The 17,429-nt window shown below is 51.3% G+C and overlaps 2 protein-coding genes across 2 annotated transcripts in view; one reads left to right on the top strand and one right to left on the bottom strand.

The window, feature by feature from the left end:
• Positions 1-12,870, top strand: part of FHOD1 (formin homology 2 domain containing 1) — a 37,894-nt gene extending 25,024 nt beyond the window's left edge. The window contains exons 11-22 of the mRNA XM_027846838.1: positions 2,438-2,539; positions 4,665-4,780; positions 4,982-5,562; positions 6,178-6,333; positions 10,351-10,533; positions 10,792-10,911; positions 11,033-11,194; positions 11,316-11,506; positions 11,592-11,784; positions 11,863-12,019; positions 12,097-12,291; positions 12,546-12,870. Of these exons, the coding sequence (XP_027702639.1) occupies positions 2,438-2,539; positions 4,665-4,780; positions 4,982-5,562; positions 6,178-6,333; positions 10,351-10,533; positions 10,792-10,911; positions 11,033-11,194; positions 11,316-11,506; positions 11,592-11,784; positions 11,863-12,019; positions 12,097-12,291; positions 12,546-12,628 (2,239 nt within the window). The 3' untranslated portion in view covers positions 12,629-12,870. The remainder of the gene's footprint in view (positions 1-2,437; positions 2,540-4,664; positions 4,781-4,981; positions 5,563-6,177; positions 6,334-10,350; positions 10,534-10,791; positions 10,912-11,032; positions 11,195-11,315; positions 11,507-11,591; positions 11,785-11,862; positions 12,020-12,096; positions 12,292-12,545) is intronic.
• Positions 12,871-13,020: 150 nt separating this feature from the next.
• The window catches only part of TMEM208 (transmembrane protein 208), a 4,799-nt gene continuing 390 nt past the window's right edge, over positions 13,021-17,429 (bottom strand). Inside the window, exons 2-6 of the mRNA XM_027846849.1 lie at positions 15,005-15,100; positions 14,289-14,348; positions 14,036-14,172; positions 13,791-13,875; positions 13,021-13,376 (exon numbers count right to left, since the gene is read on the bottom strand). Of these exons, the coding sequence (XP_027702650.1) occupies positions 13,239-13,376; positions 13,791-13,875; positions 14,036-14,172; positions 14,289-14,348; positions 15,005-15,100 (516 nt within the window). The 3' untranslated portion in view covers positions 13,021-13,238. The remainder of the gene's footprint in view (positions 13,377-13,790; positions 13,876-14,035; positions 14,173-14,288; positions 14,349-15,004; positions 15,101-17,429) is intronic.

Raw genomic sequence — 17,429 nt, forward strand, 5'->3', positions numbered from 1 at the left:
ATTTAGCTTGTATTTAACGTGTTTGTGCCTATTTTGTTTGCTTGTTTCCCCATTAGACTGTGAGCTCCTCAGAGGACAGAGACTGTCTTTTGCCTCTTTTTGTATCTCCAGTGCTTAGTGCAGTGTCTGGCACGTAGTAGGCACTTAAGAAATGTTTCTTGACTGACTGAGTAGTCACAAAGAGAGGCAAAAGACAATCCCTGCCCTCAAAGAGCTCACAATCTAATGGGAAAACAACGAGCAAGTATGTACAAACAACCTATACGCAGGATAAATAAAAAATAATTAAGCAAAGGAAGGCATTAGAATTAAGAGGGCTTGGGCAAGCCTTCCTGTAGAAGGTGGGATTTTAGTTGGGACTTAAAGGAGCCAGTACATACAGAAGAGGAGGGAGAGCATTCCAGGCATGAGGAACAGTCAGAGAAAATGCCCAAAGCTGAGAGATGGAGGGTTTATGGAACAGCCAGGAGCCCAGTGTTCCCTGGATTGAAGAGTATGTGTGTGTGTGGAAGGGGTGGAAGGTGTTAGGAGACTGGAAGGGATGGAGGGATAGGTTATGAAGGGCTTTGAATGCCAAATGGAGGGTTTTGTATATGATTCTGGAGGTGATGGGGAACCACTGCAGTTTATTGAGTATGAAGGTGACATAGTCAGACTGGTGCTTTAAGACAATGACTTTAGAGACTGAATGAAGGATGGATTGGAGTGGGGAGAGACTTGAGGCAGGCAGACCACCCCCCCTCCCCAAACAAGCTATTCCAATAGTCCAGACATGAAGGGGTGAGGGCCTTTAAAGGGTAGGGGGGAGGTTGGCAGTGTCAGAGGAGAGAAGGGGGCATATTAGAAAGATGGTACAGAGGTGAAACTCACAGGCCTTGGCAACAGCTTAGATGGGGGGAGGGGGTTGTGAAGAGATAGTGAGGAGTCCAAGATGACTCTTAGGTGTTGAGCCTGGAGGACTAGGAGGATGTATAGTTCCCTTAACAGTAATAGGGAAATTTGGAAAGGGAGAGGTTTTAGAGGGAAAGAGAATATGTTCAATTTTGGATATGTTGAGTTCAAGCTGCCTACTGGACATCCAGTTCAAGGTGTCTGAAAGGCAATTGGAGATGTGAGATTGGAAGTCAACAGAGAGGTAGAGCTGAGAATCATCCTCCTGGAGATGATAATTAAATCCATGAGAGCTGATGAAATCATCAAGTGAAGAAGTATGGAAGGAGAAGAGGCCAAGGAGACAACAGATAGGTAGGAGGGGAACCAGGTGAGAGTGGTGTCCTGAAAGCCTAGAGGGAAAAAGTTGTCAAGGAGAAAAGAATAGTCAAGAGCGTCAAAGGCTTCAGAGAGGTCAAGAAGAATGAGGGTTGAGAAAAAAACGATTGGATTTGGAAGTTAGGAGATCACTGGTAACTTCAGTGGAATGAGGAGATCAGAAGTCAGTTTGTAGGGGGTGAAGAAAAGAACGGGAGGAGAGGAAGTGAAGGCATCTGTTGCAGATAACCTTCTTCATGAGTTTGGCCACAAAAGAGCATAGGATACTAGGTAGCAAAAATCAAGTGAGGGTTTTTTTGAGGATCGGGGAGACACGGGCATGTTTATAGGCAGTAGGGAAGGAGCCAGTGGACAGGGAGGGAGTCAGATGAGTGAAAATGGAGGTTACAGAGGGGCCAATGTGTTGGAGGAGATGGGATGGAATGGCATCTCTTGAACAAGTAGACAGGTTAGCCTTGGTAAAGGAGTAAGACCACCTCTGCATGGGAGACGGGAGTGAAGGAGGAGAGAGTGGCCAAAGGCATCTTAGAGAAAGGAGATGAGGAAGAGGGGAGAAGAGGGAGTTCATGGTGAATGGCCTCAATTTTTTCTGTAAAATTAGAGGCAAGATTCTGAGCTGAGAGAGGGGGAGCCATGGGAGGCTTGAGAGGGGATGAAAAGGTTTGGAAGAGCCACTGTGGAGAGGGGAGAGCAAATTGATAAGGGAGGTACAGTAAGACTGTCCAACAGCAGGGAGGATCCAGTTGTGATATAAATTCGCAGTGGACCCAGTCAGAACGTTTGCATGATTTTCTCCATCTTCATTCAGCAGCAGTGTGTAGAAGTGAAGGCAGATGATCATGGGTATGATCCAAGGCTGGGTCTTGGCAGGGCACAATTGGCGAAATGCTAAAGGACCCAGGGACTTAAGAGAAGAGAGCAGTGTAGATTTGAACTGGTTCACCAGATGATCAGGATGAGGAAAAGAAGAGCAAGTGGCTAGTGCAGGGGTAATGACCTGGGAAAGAACTGAGGAGTCAAGAGTCATAGTGTAGACAGAGAGGGGTTTGGGATGAGAAGGCAGAGGGAGAGGTGAAAAGCCAGTAGATAATGGTCAGACAAGGGGTAGAAGGGAAGGAGGGAGGAGGAAAATAACAGGGTCCACACTAACCAACAGTCCTGACTTTAGCCCCATAGGCCCAGCCCCCTGCCTCAGTTCCTCAGTGGTCTTGTTTCCCAGCCCCACTGTGGTTCCTCCTACAGATGTGCTGGGTGAAAGAGGCGTTTATAAGTAAGTCAGGTGCTCAGGGATGGGATGCCACCCCTTGCCCCCTTGGTTTCCCCTTCTTGTGGCCCACTGGCACTGCCAGCATCTCACCCTCTGCGGATATACAAGGGTCTACTGCCCAGACCTGGGCCCCTGTCTCTGCCTGTCCCTTTTGCTCTCTTCCTCTGCTAGCCCAGCTTTGTGCCCTCTCTGGGACACCCTGCCCCCTTCCCTGGGCACCTCCAGCCGTCCCCTGCCCAACTTTTCTCTCTTTTTCCAGACTTCATCAAACTGTTCCTCTTTGGTAAGTGACTAAAGTGATCAGAACCTCAGGCCTCCCTTGGACTGCCTGTCTCCTACTCTGTACTCTCCTAGCCTCATTCCCTCCTTCCTTATCCTCCATTTTCTCTTCCTCTCTCCTCAGTGTTCTCTCCCCTCTCCTGCTCTCCTTTTCTCACCTCTATTTCTACTGTTCTCCCTTCTCTCCTGTGGTTTCCCCATACTCCCATATTCTGGCATCTTTACCTGTCTATTCCCCATCCTCTCCCCTCCCCATGTCTCTCCCTCCCCCGTCCTTGTCTCCTGGGAGCTGGGGATCCAGGGAGGGGAAGGGGGAAGTGATGGTGGTGAGGTGCTTGAAAACCTGGGAAAGTACTCATGGGGATGAGTACTTCCCTGGGGTCAGCGGGTATGTAAGAGAAACTAAGCTAGTTTGGAATGGGACTGATCAAAGGAGGCCCCAGCTGTGCTGCAGGATGAACCAGTCTCTTCCCCTAGGGCCCCTGAGAGCCCTCCTGTCCTGGGGGTCCCGCCTGTGCTGAGCAGGTTCGAGTAAGTACAGAGTGGGGCTGGCCTCGCCTGGCCTCGCTCGGGACTTTGTGCTCCCTGCTTCAGAACTGCTTCCCCATGTGCAACAGGGACCCTCCAGGTACCCCGAGACAGGGGCATTCCTCCCCCTCAGTTCCACATCTGGCTCCTATCCGAGCTCTTCAGAAGACCCAGAAACAGCTTCCTGGACTGGCCCAATAAAGGGCCTAGCAAACGGAATAGTTAACTATATACCAAGCACCCCCTAGCCCAGTTGAGAAAGACCATGGGATCATAGTAGACCTTTTGAATCCAAAGCAATGATATTCCTGTTAAGATCTAACCTGATACTGATCTGAGGAATCAGGATAGTGGGGAAGAGCTTCAGCCCAGCTCAGGCCCCAGTGCCTTACCTAGCTCTCTAGCTGAATGGCTAATGGAGATTTGGGATAGCCTGGGGTACAGACAGAGAAGAGATCTAGGGATAAGTGGAAGGCCAGGACTTAAGAAGACACTGGAAAGAGCCATAGAAGACTTGGCCTATGTTAGAGGCTATGAGGCTATGAAGCACTGCCCTGGTATGATAAGGCTGACGCAGGGAGCTAAGGATGGGCTCACCCAGAAGGGTAATGGTGACTACATTTGTGATGACCCTAACTCAGGACTGTGTCAAGGAAGGTGCTAGCCCTCCACTTCCCCTGAGGCCCAAATCCAAGCTTGTGGACCTCAAAATAAATTGTACAAAACCATTTCAAAAGGGAAAAAAAATGGTTTTTAAACAGTATCAAAAAAATCCTGAATGGGTTCAACCATCCAATCAAACTATTTCTCTGACCAGGAGTCAGAAATTCCGGACAGAAGCAGAGAGCTGAACATGATGGCCTTTGAATCCTTGGCAAATGAGAAGAGGGAATGCGGTTGGGGGGATGGGGGTACTGCTTTCCACTTAAGATCCTATAAGCTGGAAGGAAACATGGAGATTGCCTAGTTCATTTCCAACATTTTACAGATAAAGAAAGGGAGGCCTAGATCTAAGTGACTTACCCAAAGTCACAGTTAGTAAGTGGCAGAGGTTTCAATCCCAGGCCCTCCAAAGCCAAATCCATGCTCTCTGCTCACTGCATGGGCTGCTATTTGCATGGGCTGTGTGTGCCCGTGAATGTATGTAGGGGTGTGTGTGTTTGCCAAGGAAAGAGTCCTGGCCCATGGAAAGTAGGCCTCAGGTTTTATAGCAAGTAGGCTTGCTGCTGGCTAGCAGGGGTGGGCCCGAGTACCCTAGGCACTGAGGAAGGTAGGCTGGAGAGGGACCCAAGATTGGGCACCAATGGGAGCTCTCCTGCAGAGCCCGTTTCCTGGAGAATGTGGCAGCAGCTGAAACGGAGAAGCAGGCTGCCTTGGCCCAGGGTCGGGCAGAGGCCCTAGCTGGGGCCGTGCCAGATGAGTTTGATGGACACCCAGGTGAGGAGTTGTTGGGGAGGGCTGGGGGGTCGCTTCTCCAAGGACTCCTAAGGTACTCCTCTCCCCCAGACTGGAGATTCTCTGAATCCTCTCTGCCCCCTAGTAGGAGGTGGTAGTATTGCCCTTACAAGCCCAAGAGGGGAGCTCTGCCTTTGGCTTGTAGGGTTACCTTGGTGATGACTTTCTTTCCTGTCTTCACAGACCCCCGAGAGCTGTGGAGCACCCCAGAGCCAGACCCCACCCCCCGCACCCCTAGCACCCCAAGAAGTCCACTTCCCCGACCCCTGATCCTAGTCCAGCGAAGCCTGGAGTCTGAGGTCGTGACCCCAGAGGCTAATGTCACCTCAGAGCCACTCAAACCCCAGCCTTCTCTCCGAATCGGAGACTTGGACTTCTCTGACCTAGGGGAGGACGAAGACCAGGACTTGTTGGCCACCGAGTCATCTGGGGCCGGAGGAGATGTCTCGGCACCACCCCCCCTCCCTGGGAATCCCCCTCCCCCACCCCCTTTGCCCCCAGGATGCCCCCCGCCGCCTCCTCCACCCCCTGGGCTGCCCTCCCCTCCACCAGGTCCTTCTGTCATTGACGGTCCCATCCTCCCTCCTAAGAGGAAGACCGTGAAGTTGTTTTGGCGGGAGTTGAAGCCTGGAAAGGGAGTCAGAGGTGTGGGTCGGTTTGGCCCAAGCCCTACCCTGTGGGACTCACTGGAGCCTGTGACTTTGGACACTGCAAAGTTGGAACACCTGTTTGAGACAAGAGCCAAAGAAGTGACGTCCAACAAGGTACCTCCCTTATCCCCCCCGTGTGGGGGGAACCCGCAATCACAAAACCTAAGGCCTGGGGTAGGCTTTACAGGTCTTCAAGCCCACCCTCTTCATTTGAACCAGTGAGGAGATGAGGGCCAGAGACAGCAGGGTGCGTTGGGAAGAACACTGGGCTGGGCGTCAGGGGACCAGGCTCCAGTGTTCTCCTTCCCATTGTGAACCAGTCACCTGCTATAAAATGGAGAGTCGTCCATCCCAAAGAGGGGCTAGATGAGTTTGATGGACACCCATCCTTCTACACAATCCCAGGTTTCAAAAAGTGCCAGCCAAGTTAAGGGGCAGGACATTGGTCACCCAGAGTGTCAGCAGCAGAGCTGGGGACTGAAAGCCAGGTCTTTAGACCCAAGTCCAGGTTTCTTTCCATTGTACCACGCTGTTTCTGTGCTCTCAGGATCACCAGGGCAAGGTATGCCCTTTCCCTGACCCACTCTGAAGCCTCAACCCTAGGGGAGGAAGTAATGGGCCACCCTTCCCTACCTCTGCCCTCTCGGGGCCTGGATCCATCCCCTGCCCACCCTACCCACCCCTGCCCCCAAAGCTGGCTCTCACCCCAGCCTCGAATGACCCTTACAGAAAGCTGCTGAAGGCCGAAGGACGATGACGACAGTGCTGGACCCCAAACGAAGCAATGCCATCAACATTGGCCTCACGGCGCTGCCCCCCGTCCATGTCATCAAAGCGGCCCTGCTTGGTTTTGATGAGTTTGCTGTCAGCAAGGATGGCATTGAGGTGTGTTGGAGTGGGGATGGGAATTAGGAAGGGGAGGGAGGCTGTGATGGAAGGATGATGCCCATTCAGTAAAGACGGAAGCACCACCCTCCATCGGCCCCAGGTCCAACACCATCCCAACCCCAACCAGCCACTTGTGGGGGGTGCACCATCCTAGCTCTTTACTTAGGTACCAGCAAAGTCCCTTTTCCTCTTAAATCAGCAGAGAAATTTTTACTAGGAAACTGGGGGCGAGGGCAGGGGTGGGAATGGGTTGGGGGGAAGTTCACACAACCTCTTAGAAATAATATGTTTAGGGGTAGCTAGGTGGTGCAGTGGATAGAGCACCAGCCCTAAAGTCAGGAGGACCTGAGTTCAAATCCGGCCTCAGACCAAACCCTTGACACTTACTAGCTGTGTGACCCTGGGCAAGTCGTTTAACCCCAATTGCCTAAAAAGAGAAAAAAAAATATGTTTGCAGAGTAAAATCCTTAAATTCAGAGTTGTACTTCAACACCCTAATAAATGTTTACTGAATTGAATTTCATGGGTCTGGGAGGAGGGAACACCAGAGTCAGGAGCCATCTGAGGCTGTACCTCGGATCTCGCACTCGGCACCTGCAGAACCACAGGCAAGTCACTGCACGGCTCTCTGGGCCTCAGTCTCCTCATCTGTACAGTGGGAATCACTCTTAGACTACCTACTTCACAGGGCTGGGAAAAACCTCGTAAACCTCAGCAATTCATTTTTGTATCATTAATTATCTCATCCTGGCTTCTCCTCCTGTGAGTCTCTGAAAAACCACCCCAGAGGATCCACTCGGTGGGATGGAGGCTGTCCTCTTCCTGGGTTCACATTTTGTAGATACACGTGTTGCTACACTGTTACCCTCAGAAGCCCTATGTAGCCTACCTCTCTCCTTTTTCAGTTCAGCACGTCGTTTTATCTTTACTTCCTCCCTATGTGTATGTTACCATCCGTCATTCCAAGTTGTGATACTTAAGCACTGATAATACTTAAATCATCTAGGTCCCTTCCAGCTTTAGGGCATATGAACCTACTTCAACTGGGCCTCCTGTTGTGAAGAAGATGTTTTCTAAACCTTCAAGTGACAGAGAAATGGGGACAGGAAAGCCTCGTCCCAGATAGGCTTGAGGGGCATGGCTTAAGGGACACCTTCATTTCTGGGATTCTGTCTTCTCTGGGGAAAGTGGAGAGGAGGCCTCCTTGTGGGTGGCAGAGAGAGCCCTGGGTCTGGAGACAATGCCCTTGCTTTCAAACCCAAGCTCTCCCACTTCATAGACACACTCGAGGCCCCTGCACACTCATTTCCCCTTGGAGATTCAGTTTCCTTTTTGCCAAATTAGAACACTGGACTTCCAGCTGTAAATCCCACCTTCCATATCTACTTACTGAGTTCTATCCCTCAAGGAAGAGACTGAGACGGGAGTTCTAGTTAAGTCTCCTTAGCCAGGTAGGACAATGGGCTATTGATGGGCTAATGGATGCATGAGTCTGAGAAGGAAACCATTACTCTTAGAGATCTCAGTGAATCATATATGTGCCTTTGGTTCACCAAAGGGTCAGTGGTTTTCTTCTCAAATAGAATTCATTCATTGTCCTACTAATAGTCTGTTATCCTGAGGAGCAGATGGGTGATGCGGTAGACAGAATGCTGGGCCTGGAGTCAGGAAGACCTGAGTTCAAATCCAGTCTCAGACACTTAACTAGATATGGGATCTTGGACAAGTCATTTAACCTCTCTATGCCTCAGTTTCCCCCATCTGTAATGTATCTCACAGCCTATGTTACAGGGCTGCTGTGAGGATAAAATGAGACATTTGTAAATGTTTTGCAAACCTTAAAGTGCTCTCTAGGGGTAGCTAGGTGGTACAGTGGATAGAGCTCTGGCCTTGGAGTCAGGAGGACCTGAGTTCAAATCTGGCCTCAGATACTTGACACTTACTAGAGCTGTGTGACCCTGGGCAAGTCACTTAACCCTGATTGCCTCACCAATAAAAAAAAAGTGCTATCTAAATGCTAGCTGTCCCATCAATATGGGCACTACCACCCACTGTATAGATTGCAACCCATTGCTGGCTTCTCATCCTGTTTGACTCTTTCTCCACCCCAACTCCCCAATCGAATAAACCCTTTACACAGGGTCCACTTAACATACCAGGGACTTTCCTCTAGATTTTTAACATCACCACGCTATCCATGGCACAAACAAGCTGTATACTGGTTATCCCAGGGACTCAGTACGTGACTAGGCTTCCTCCTACTCCTCTCTGGTTTTGTCTCCCTCTTCTCCTGTGTGATTCCCAACTGGTCATATGTTGGTACCTACTCATGCCAACCACAGACCTTTCAGTTACCTCTTGGGGGATCTGCCACTTTAATTCTTTGGAGATAGGGCACTCCTTAACATGTAGTTATACAGCAGCCTACAGGTGGAAAGGATGAGCTTTTTCTTTTTTCCAGGGTTATTGAAAGAAGCACACATTTCCAAATAAAATTCGGTCCATTTTCTTCTTCCTAGTCCATTCCATTCTTAGTTCCTTGACCAGCTGGGGGCTGTCCATCTCTGTATCATGATCTGGCCAAAGGATATTTTTCATCCACTTGGCTTTTCCTGGGTAGAATTCAATCTGATCACACATTTATGCTGCACTTTAAGGGTTATAAAATGTGTTTCTAACCACAAACCTGTGAGGTAGGTAGTGCAAGGATTATTAATACTGTCTTTGGAAACTTGGAGAAAGAGACTTGGTCTGGGTCACCTAGCTAGTTGAGAGTGAGTGCTGAGATTTCACTGCCATCAGGCTGCTGCCTGGAGGCAAATCTGCTGGTTCCAGGCAGGGAATAATCCTGGTGTCCTTCCCATAACCTGCTGTTTGAAGTTTCTCTGTAACCTGGATGATGCCAACTGCTGCCCCATCCCCCAGGCTTTGGATAGGAGTTCCTTCCCATCTCCTTCTAGCAACACAACTCAATCCTAGCTCTGCCCACAGCTCCCCCAAGCTAGAAGTGGATTTCCCAAGGACAGAGGTCATTTGGTCCACACCTTTCCTTTTACAAGCAGGGAAACTAAGGAAGCTTGGAGAAAGGGGTGGAGTTCAGAGCTCAGGATTCACTCAGACCCCTCTGGTTTGGACTCATGTTTATGATAGTGGTAGAAAACTCAGGACTCGGAGCTTGGAGGAATTGACAAAATTCAAGGATTCCATCCCAGGGATCCTTGATCAGCTCCTGCATGCCATACACATTTCTTGCCAAACCTGACTCATCTTCCCAGATTGGCCAGTCAGGTGCCTTCGATTTCAGAATGTCACCTCTCAGTTTCTTCATCTTCCAAATGGGAGGGTGGCGGTATTCAGATCAGCATTCTAATGTCCCTTTCGCTCCAGTGATCTACAACCCATCTCTAGCCATCTAGACTGTCTCTTAGTTTTCCCACTAACCAAGGAGGGTCAAGGTCCATGATACTGACACATTAATCAGCCTCCACCTGGGGTATTCCAGGTTCCTACAGTTCCACCCAGTCCCCCAGAGGAATAAGTAGGTGGTCACACACCTTCCCCCTCACCACCTTGGGAAACATTTGCACTTCACAAATACCTAATGCATATAGCCATATGGTGAATTAGTCATATATTATGTAGTTAGATAGAAGACACCTGTACTTTCTACCTGCCAATCAAAAAGGGCAGCACCTTAGGAGTGATAGCACCATCCCAAGAGGGATTTTGCTATCATCTTGTTAAGGGCCAGGAGTTAACTCTGCACAGATGGAGGTGGGTCGGTGGGGTCACGGGAAACCTACAGAGAGAAATACAAGTTATACCTGTCCCAAAGATTTAAATTCTGGCCCATGTGTGACCTTAGGCAAATTGTTTTACTTGCTGGATGGGTCGATTCTGCTCTAAAATAAAAGGACTGGGCTCAGTGCTTCCTAGAACCCATCCAGCTCCAAAGACTGGCCCTATGACAAATATGGGGAGATACAAACTGGGGGGGCCATGGTGTATCCACAGAAGTTGCTGACAATGATGCCTACGGAGGAAGAAAAGCAGAAGATCCAAGAGGCGCAGCTGGCCAACCCGGACATCCCATTGGGTCCAGCTGAGAGCTTCCTGTTGACCCTCGCCTCCATTGGCGGTTTGGCTGCCCGCCTACAGTTATGGGCCTTTAAGCTAGATTATGAGACCATGGAACGGGTATGACTGAACCTGTTGGAGTAAGCCTGAGTCAGGTTGGAAGTAGGTATGGGAGGGAGTGGTACATTGGTATTTTGAGGCTCAATAGCAAACAAAGAAATGGTAGAAGAGTCAATTCTTTGCAGAAGGGCTAACAATAAAAGTCTGTTTTTTAAAAACAATTTTTTTCAAATGGTGGGACAAATATTTTTCATATGCCTCAGGATCAGAGGGTATCCAAGTGTAGTGACTGTGGGATTCCCTGTCCCCACCCTCTAGGAGATTGCAGAGCCACTGTTTGACCTGAAGCTGGGGATGGAACAGCTGGCCCAGAACCCTACCTTCCGCTGCATCCTGGCAACCCTGCTGGCTGTGGGCAATTTCCTCAATAACTCCCAGGTGAGTGGGACCAGAAAGGGGGAGAAGCTTAGCTGCCCCCCACTAAGGGGGTCCAGAACTCCTAGAGGACAAAGGAGGGGAGGGAGTTGGGTATTGCAGGCTGAACCTGTGGCCATTTCAGAGCAGTGGATTTGAGCTGAGCTATCTGGAGAAGGTGTCTGAGGTGAAAGACACAGTGCGGAGGCAGTCCCTGCTGTATCATCTCTGCACCCTGGTGCTCCAGAGCCAGCCAGAGTCCTCAGACCTCTACTCAGAGATTCCAGCCCTCACTCGGTGTGCCAAGGTCAGCTGGGGGAAATCAAGGCCCCACTGTCCCTCAATGTGGGGGAGGATGGTCGTGGGGGGCAATGAAGGGGGTGGGAGGAAGCTGTCTGCCCAGCTGTGAACCACATCACTGCTTCCAGGTGGACTTTGAGGTGCTGGCTGAGAACTTGGGGCAGCTAGAGTGGCGGAGCCAGGCAGCAGAGGAGAATCTGAAGAGCCTGACTAAACACGACCTAACGCCTGCCCTGCGTGCCCGCCTTACCCACTTTCTAAGCCAGTGTGCCAGGCGCATTGCCATGCTCAAAGTGGTACACCGACGCATGTGCAACAGGTGGGATGGGGATGCCGGGGAAGGGCAGAGGGGGCGCCTCAGGCGGAGGCTTGTAGGCCCGGCCTGATTGTCCAAACTCCCCCAGGTTCCACGCCTTCCTGCTATACTTAGGGTACCCAGCAGAAGCGGCCCGAGAGGTGCGAGTGATGCAGTTCTGCCAGACGCTTCGAGAGTTTGCCCTGGAGTACCGGACGTGCCGGGAGCGCGTTCTCCAACAGCAGCAGAAGCGGGCCACGTACCGTGAACGCAACAAGACCAGGGGGCGCATGATCACTGAGGTAACCCTCTCCAATCCATCAGTGCCTTTTCTGGGCTATGCAGTGACCCAGAGCTGACCCTTTCCCACTCCTGTCCAGACAGAGAAATTCTCATCGGTAGCTGAGAAAACCTCCTGCCTCCTTCCTGTGGCTGTGGGGAGTGGCCCAGGTCAGGGGGACAGGGACACAGATGTCACCATGCGCAGCATGTTGATCAGTGGGTCTGAAGCCCCAACCCACAACCGAAGGAGCCGAGGTAAGGGGGTGGGAGTCGGGGCTTTCAAGCATCGCTTCCTCCTCTTCCATTTCCTGAACCGGCCCCCATCTCTCCAGGCATGGTCCCCAACAACCCTCCTGCAGCAGCACTAGTGAGCCCAGCAACACCCCCAGAGGACAGCCCAGGCTTGGGCTCTCCCACCGACACTTCGGATGAGATCATGGACAGACTGGTGCAGTCTGTGACCCGCAGCAGCCCCCGGGCCCTGGCTGCCCGGGAGCGAAAGCGATCTCGGGGCAACAGAAAGTCCTGTAAGTAACAGCTCTCAAAAGATACTAAGAGCTCATGAGACCAACCTTGCTCACTTTACAAATAAGCCAGCTGAGGCCCCCAGAGGAAGGGACACCGTTTCCCAGTTCCACACTCTTTTCTTTCTCTTTTTTTTTTTTAATACTCTTTTCACCAACGCACCAATCCATTACTACTTCCTGCTTTGTTCTCCATTCCCTCTGGACCTGTAGGGGCCCTTACCCCATTGCCAAGCAATGTTGTTTCCTTTCTGCAGTGAGAAGGACCCTGAAGGGCGGCCTTGGTGAAGACCTGGTGCAGGCATTGGGACTGAGCAAAGGGCCAAGCCTGGAGGTGTGAAGGGGCATCCCCCACCACCTCCCACTCAAGGAGCCTCCTAGGGAGGTGCGGGGGATGGGCAGTGCGGGAGAAGAGGCGGAGAATAGGGCCCCCTCCTCCCAGCCATTTCATCACTTTGTGTGCCCTCAGGGCCCAGGGGCCTGAGCAGTATTATTGGTGTGTGAGCCTGTGTGTTGGGTGTATGTGTGGTCGTGTGAGAGAGATGTTCCTAGCCTAGAGGAATAAAGCTATTCCTTAACCAACCAGCTGTGCTCTTTCCTGCTGGAAGGCCCTTGAGCTACTGGGGAGGCACACGGGAGCTTTGTAGCCCAGCTGGGGACTCCGTCTTGGCATGGTGAAGTGTGCTGTGTCCCGCAGGTGCCCCCCAGCACGTCATCACAGACACACGCAGCTCCCAGCTTTGGCTTTTTATTATAACAAGCCACCCCCCTCCCTCTACCCACCCTGACCCAGTTCATCTAGATGTCCGGGTCCCATGGGCTGTCCGTTTCTCCTGGGCAGTCACAGGGCAGGACCCGGGCATTGGACAGGCAGGGCCTGCCCTGACCGGGAGAGCCTCGCTCAGTTCTGCTCAGTTCTGTAGCCGCGGCCGGCCTTCTGCCACCTCTGGCTACAACCGCTTCATCTGCCGGCGCTCCTGCCTTCGCTGACGCTTTTCGCTGGGCTCGGCAATGGAGTTGGCAGACTCGGCCGTGAGCCAGGGGCTCAGGATGTTTACCCACAGGAGGTAGAGCGCCCGGCCTGGAGCCTGGGAGGAAACAGGGCAACGAAGGACTTAGGCAGACTGGGCCACGGTGGGCTGCTGAAGAAGACAACAGTCTTCAAGTGTTCAGAAGGCAGAACTGAGACATGAGGGGCAATGAGGGCAGGAAGCCAGATTTCAGCTCAGCCTAAGTAAGAACTCTGTAACAGAGCCATCCACCTTGGAAGGTGGTGAGCTCTCCTGAGCTCAGAGCAGAAGCCTGGTGACTGCTTGTCAGGGATGGTTCCGAGGAGACCCCTGCCCAGGTACAGGGGGCAGGACAGATGAACTGCAAGGTTCCCCTCTGCCCCCAACTCAAGGCTGTGTATATGGGGTCTGAGCCACCCCCCTCCCAGGGCCAGGGCAAGACTCTTCAGCATCAGGCACAGATGACCCTCCCAGCCCCTCAGTCCTACTTACCAAGAGCCAGAAGTACCACACATAGAGGGAGAAACAGCTGAGCACTTGGACGATGGCTGTCAACAGGATCACATCCTTCAGGTGCCTTGTGGGGAGGTGGAGGCAGGGAAGGAACAGTCAGAGGCTGAGGTGAATTTAGGGGCCCCTGGGGATGATGGACTTGGAAAGGCCAGGGCCAGGGCCCCGGGGGGAAGGAGTGAGCTGGCAGCAGGTCCCGCTCACCTGGGCTGGCAGGGGACACTCACTCTGCCATTCCCTGCTCCATGTTGAGGTCAATGCCGCTGTCCGCCAGAGCCCCATCCTCTGAGAAGGCTGCCTTGGCCATGGAGCTCATGGAGCGGTAGCTGGCCCCATACACAACCGAGCTGAACACGAGGGCCGTCTGTGGGAAACACGGAGGGTCAGCACCACCAGGGGAGGCTGGGGGAGAAGGAAGAGATCTTGCCAGGCTGCCTCTGCCCAGGGGTAGCTGGGGTAGGGAGGGGTCAGAAAACATACCCAGGCCCAGAAAGATGCTGAAGAGTAGAAGATCACAAGGGTCACGATGCTGTAAACTGCCTGGAACCAGAAACACGGGCAGCAAGTCAGGACAAAGGGCAGAATCCTCAGCCGTCCGCCCTCCTCTTTGCTGGGATAACCTTCCTATGCTGACAGACACCCATAGTAGAAACCAACTCCCTCCCCTCTGCCGGGGACGGTAAAAGCTGAGGGGGAGAAGGGGTAAAAAAACTTTGTGGACACAAAGCCCCAGCATGTCAGGGAGTAGAAGACTGAGCTGGATATCCCTGAGAGTCTCTACTAGTGGAAACAAACTGTGCAGACCTGAGGACGGGGGAGGCAGGCCAGAGCTTCGTCCGGGGGTCCTGTACCCCACCCCACTCTGGCTTTCCCCAGTTTGGTTCTAATGAAGCCCATGATAAGCTTCAAAGGATAATGAATGAGCACTCAATGGGTGCTGCTCGCAGGTTTGACCTTTCACTTCTCTGAAATGCTTGCGAAAGACACTACCGGTATCTGCCAACTTCCAATTAACCCACAGTGCTCCTACTGCTTAATAAGAAGGACAACCTACTTCCAACACCCAGGACTCAGCGCCCAGCATCTCCATAGTTCCCACCCAACCCCAGGCCCAAGAGGTAGAAGCCCATCCCCAAAGTGATGGAGATCCCTCAATAACTCAAACCTCAGCATAAAGAGGGCATAGGAACACTCACAGTGGCACCCAGGATGATCCGAAAGTAGAATCTCAGGGTTTCCTTGTTCTCTTCAAATATCTGCTTCTTCCCCTTCGTGCCCACCTTTCCTTTGGGCTAAAGGCAAGTCAGCAAGAATTGGAGGCTTGGAGGAGACACTTCAGCAGGCCCAGCCCTGCCCCAACCTTTCATGCCTTCCCCCAACTTTTTCATTTAGTGCCTCTTCACCACCCCCCTCCCCTCAAAATACCTGGTCTGATTCATTCCAAAAGTCTATCCATAACCACCCAGCTCATCATCATCCTATTACCCAATATCCCTTCTGGTAGAGCTAGTCTTTGTACTACCCTTGGATACATGCCCTAACCATTCCCACCCACATGGGGGGGGTAGGTTCTCCCAACTCTTCGAGGTCCATAAGATCATAGTTTGGGGGCTGAAAGGGGCACGTCTCCTTATTTTATGAATGAGGAAACCAATCCCAAAGGGGTTAAGAGACTTGTCCAGGGTCACCCAGGCAGCAGAACCAGGACCCTTTAATTGATCTTCCCTACTCAAGAACCCTTAATGGCCCCACCTCACCTCTAAGGCCTGGTGTCTAGGATAAAATAGACACTGTACTCTTTGGCTTTTAAAGTCTCTTACAAGCTGCTTCCAGCCTACCCATAAGCCAAGCTTAGGGTACATCACTCTCACAAGGTCTTTGCGCCAGCCAGACTGGCCTGCAAAGTCCATCTCCCACCTTTGCACAGCCTGTTCCCCAATGCCTGGAATGCCCTCACTCCTCATCTCCACTCAGTAGAATATTAGAACCCCTCGCCTCCTTCACAGCTTGGCACAAGTGCCACCTCCCACAGGAAGCCTATCTTGGTGCATTCCCCCATGTGAGTGCTCTTCCCAGGGGAATTATTTTGAACCTAGTTTTATGTCATTTCCTTGGAAGAATGTATGCTATTGAAAGCAGGAAATGTTTCATTTTTGGTTCTGTATCTCCAGCAACTGGCATAGTGCCTCTATACTATATCACTTGAGATCTAAACAGTTCACACAGATTCAGTTATCATCTCTATGTCGATGGTTCTCAGATCTACTTATCCAGCCCTACTGACCACCAGTCTATAGCTCCAACTGGCTGGATGTCCCACAGACATCTAGTAGAATCAACATGTCCAGGGGCAGCTAGGTGGCGCTGTGGTTAGAGCTCTGGCCTTGGAGTCAGGAGGACCTGAGTTCAAATCTGGCCTCAGACACTTGACACTTATAGCTGTGTGACCCCGGGCAAGTCACTTAACCCCCATTGCCTCACCAAAAAGAAAAAAAAAATGAACATGTCCAAAACTGAAATCATCATCTTCCCCTCACCCCCACCCCAAGCCCTCCCCTCTCCTAACTTTCTTATTATGGTAGCCACCCAGGCTCACCTGGGTGACATCAACAATTCCTCTCTATCACCCCACCCCCATATTCAATCTCCTTCCAGGTTCTTTCTGACAATTCTACTTTCCTGACTTCTCCTATGTAAGCTCACTTTTCTTCTCTGACCCTCCAACCACCCTGGTGCAGGCCTTTTGGGCCTCCCTGCCTCAAATCTCTGCCTACTCCAGTTCAAACCCATTCAGCTCCCAAACTGATCTTCCTAAAGTGAAGATCAGACTGTGTCACCTCCCTATTAAATAAACTCCAGTAGTTTCCTATCACTTCTAGGAACAAATATAAAATTCTCCAATGTTCAAAGCCCTTCAAAACCTGGCCTCTTCTGACCTTTCCAGTCTTTTTACACCTCATACATACTTGGTATATCACTGTCACTGGCCACCTTGCTGTCCCCAGAAAAAGATACTCCATCTTTCTGATCAAAATATTTTATCTGGCTGTCCCTCAACCTGGAATGCTCTCCCTCCTATCTCCACTTCCTGTATACCTTCAAGTCCCTAATGCCAATACTTTCCTCCTGTTAATTATCTCCAATTTATCCTGTATATAGCTTGTTTGCACATTGCTTTTTGCACATTGTCTAACTCATTAGACTGCAAGATCCTTGAAGGCAGGGACTGTCTTTTGCCTCTTTTTGCATCCCTAGTGCTTAGCATTGTGCCTGGCACATTATACTTAATAAATATTTACTGACCTATTGATTCTGCTGTTCTTTGCACCCCCAGAGCTTAGCACTGAGCCTGGCACATAACTAGAGTTTAATGCTTGTTGATTCAACATTCTTTGACATAGAAGGGACTTACCAAATATCTGCTGATTGAACATGCCATCTTGGCACATTCTATCTAACCCCCTATTACATTACATCCCTTTGGGCCCCCACCTTGGCACATATGCCTCTCACTCCCCTTGGGCCCCCACCTTGGTACATTCCACTATGCCCCTCATTCCCCTTGGGCCCCCACCTTGGTACATTCCACTATGCCCCTTGCCCCTCATTCCCCTTGGGCCC

This window comes from Vombatus ursinus, unplaced genomic scaffold (genome assembly GCF_900497805.2).
Source record: "Vombatus ursinus unplaced genomic scaffold, bare-nosed wombat genome assembly UNPS02005286.1, whole genome shotgun sequence".
NCBI lineage: Eukaryota > Metazoa > Chordata > Mammalia > Diprotodontia > Vombatidae > Vombatus > Vombatus ursinus.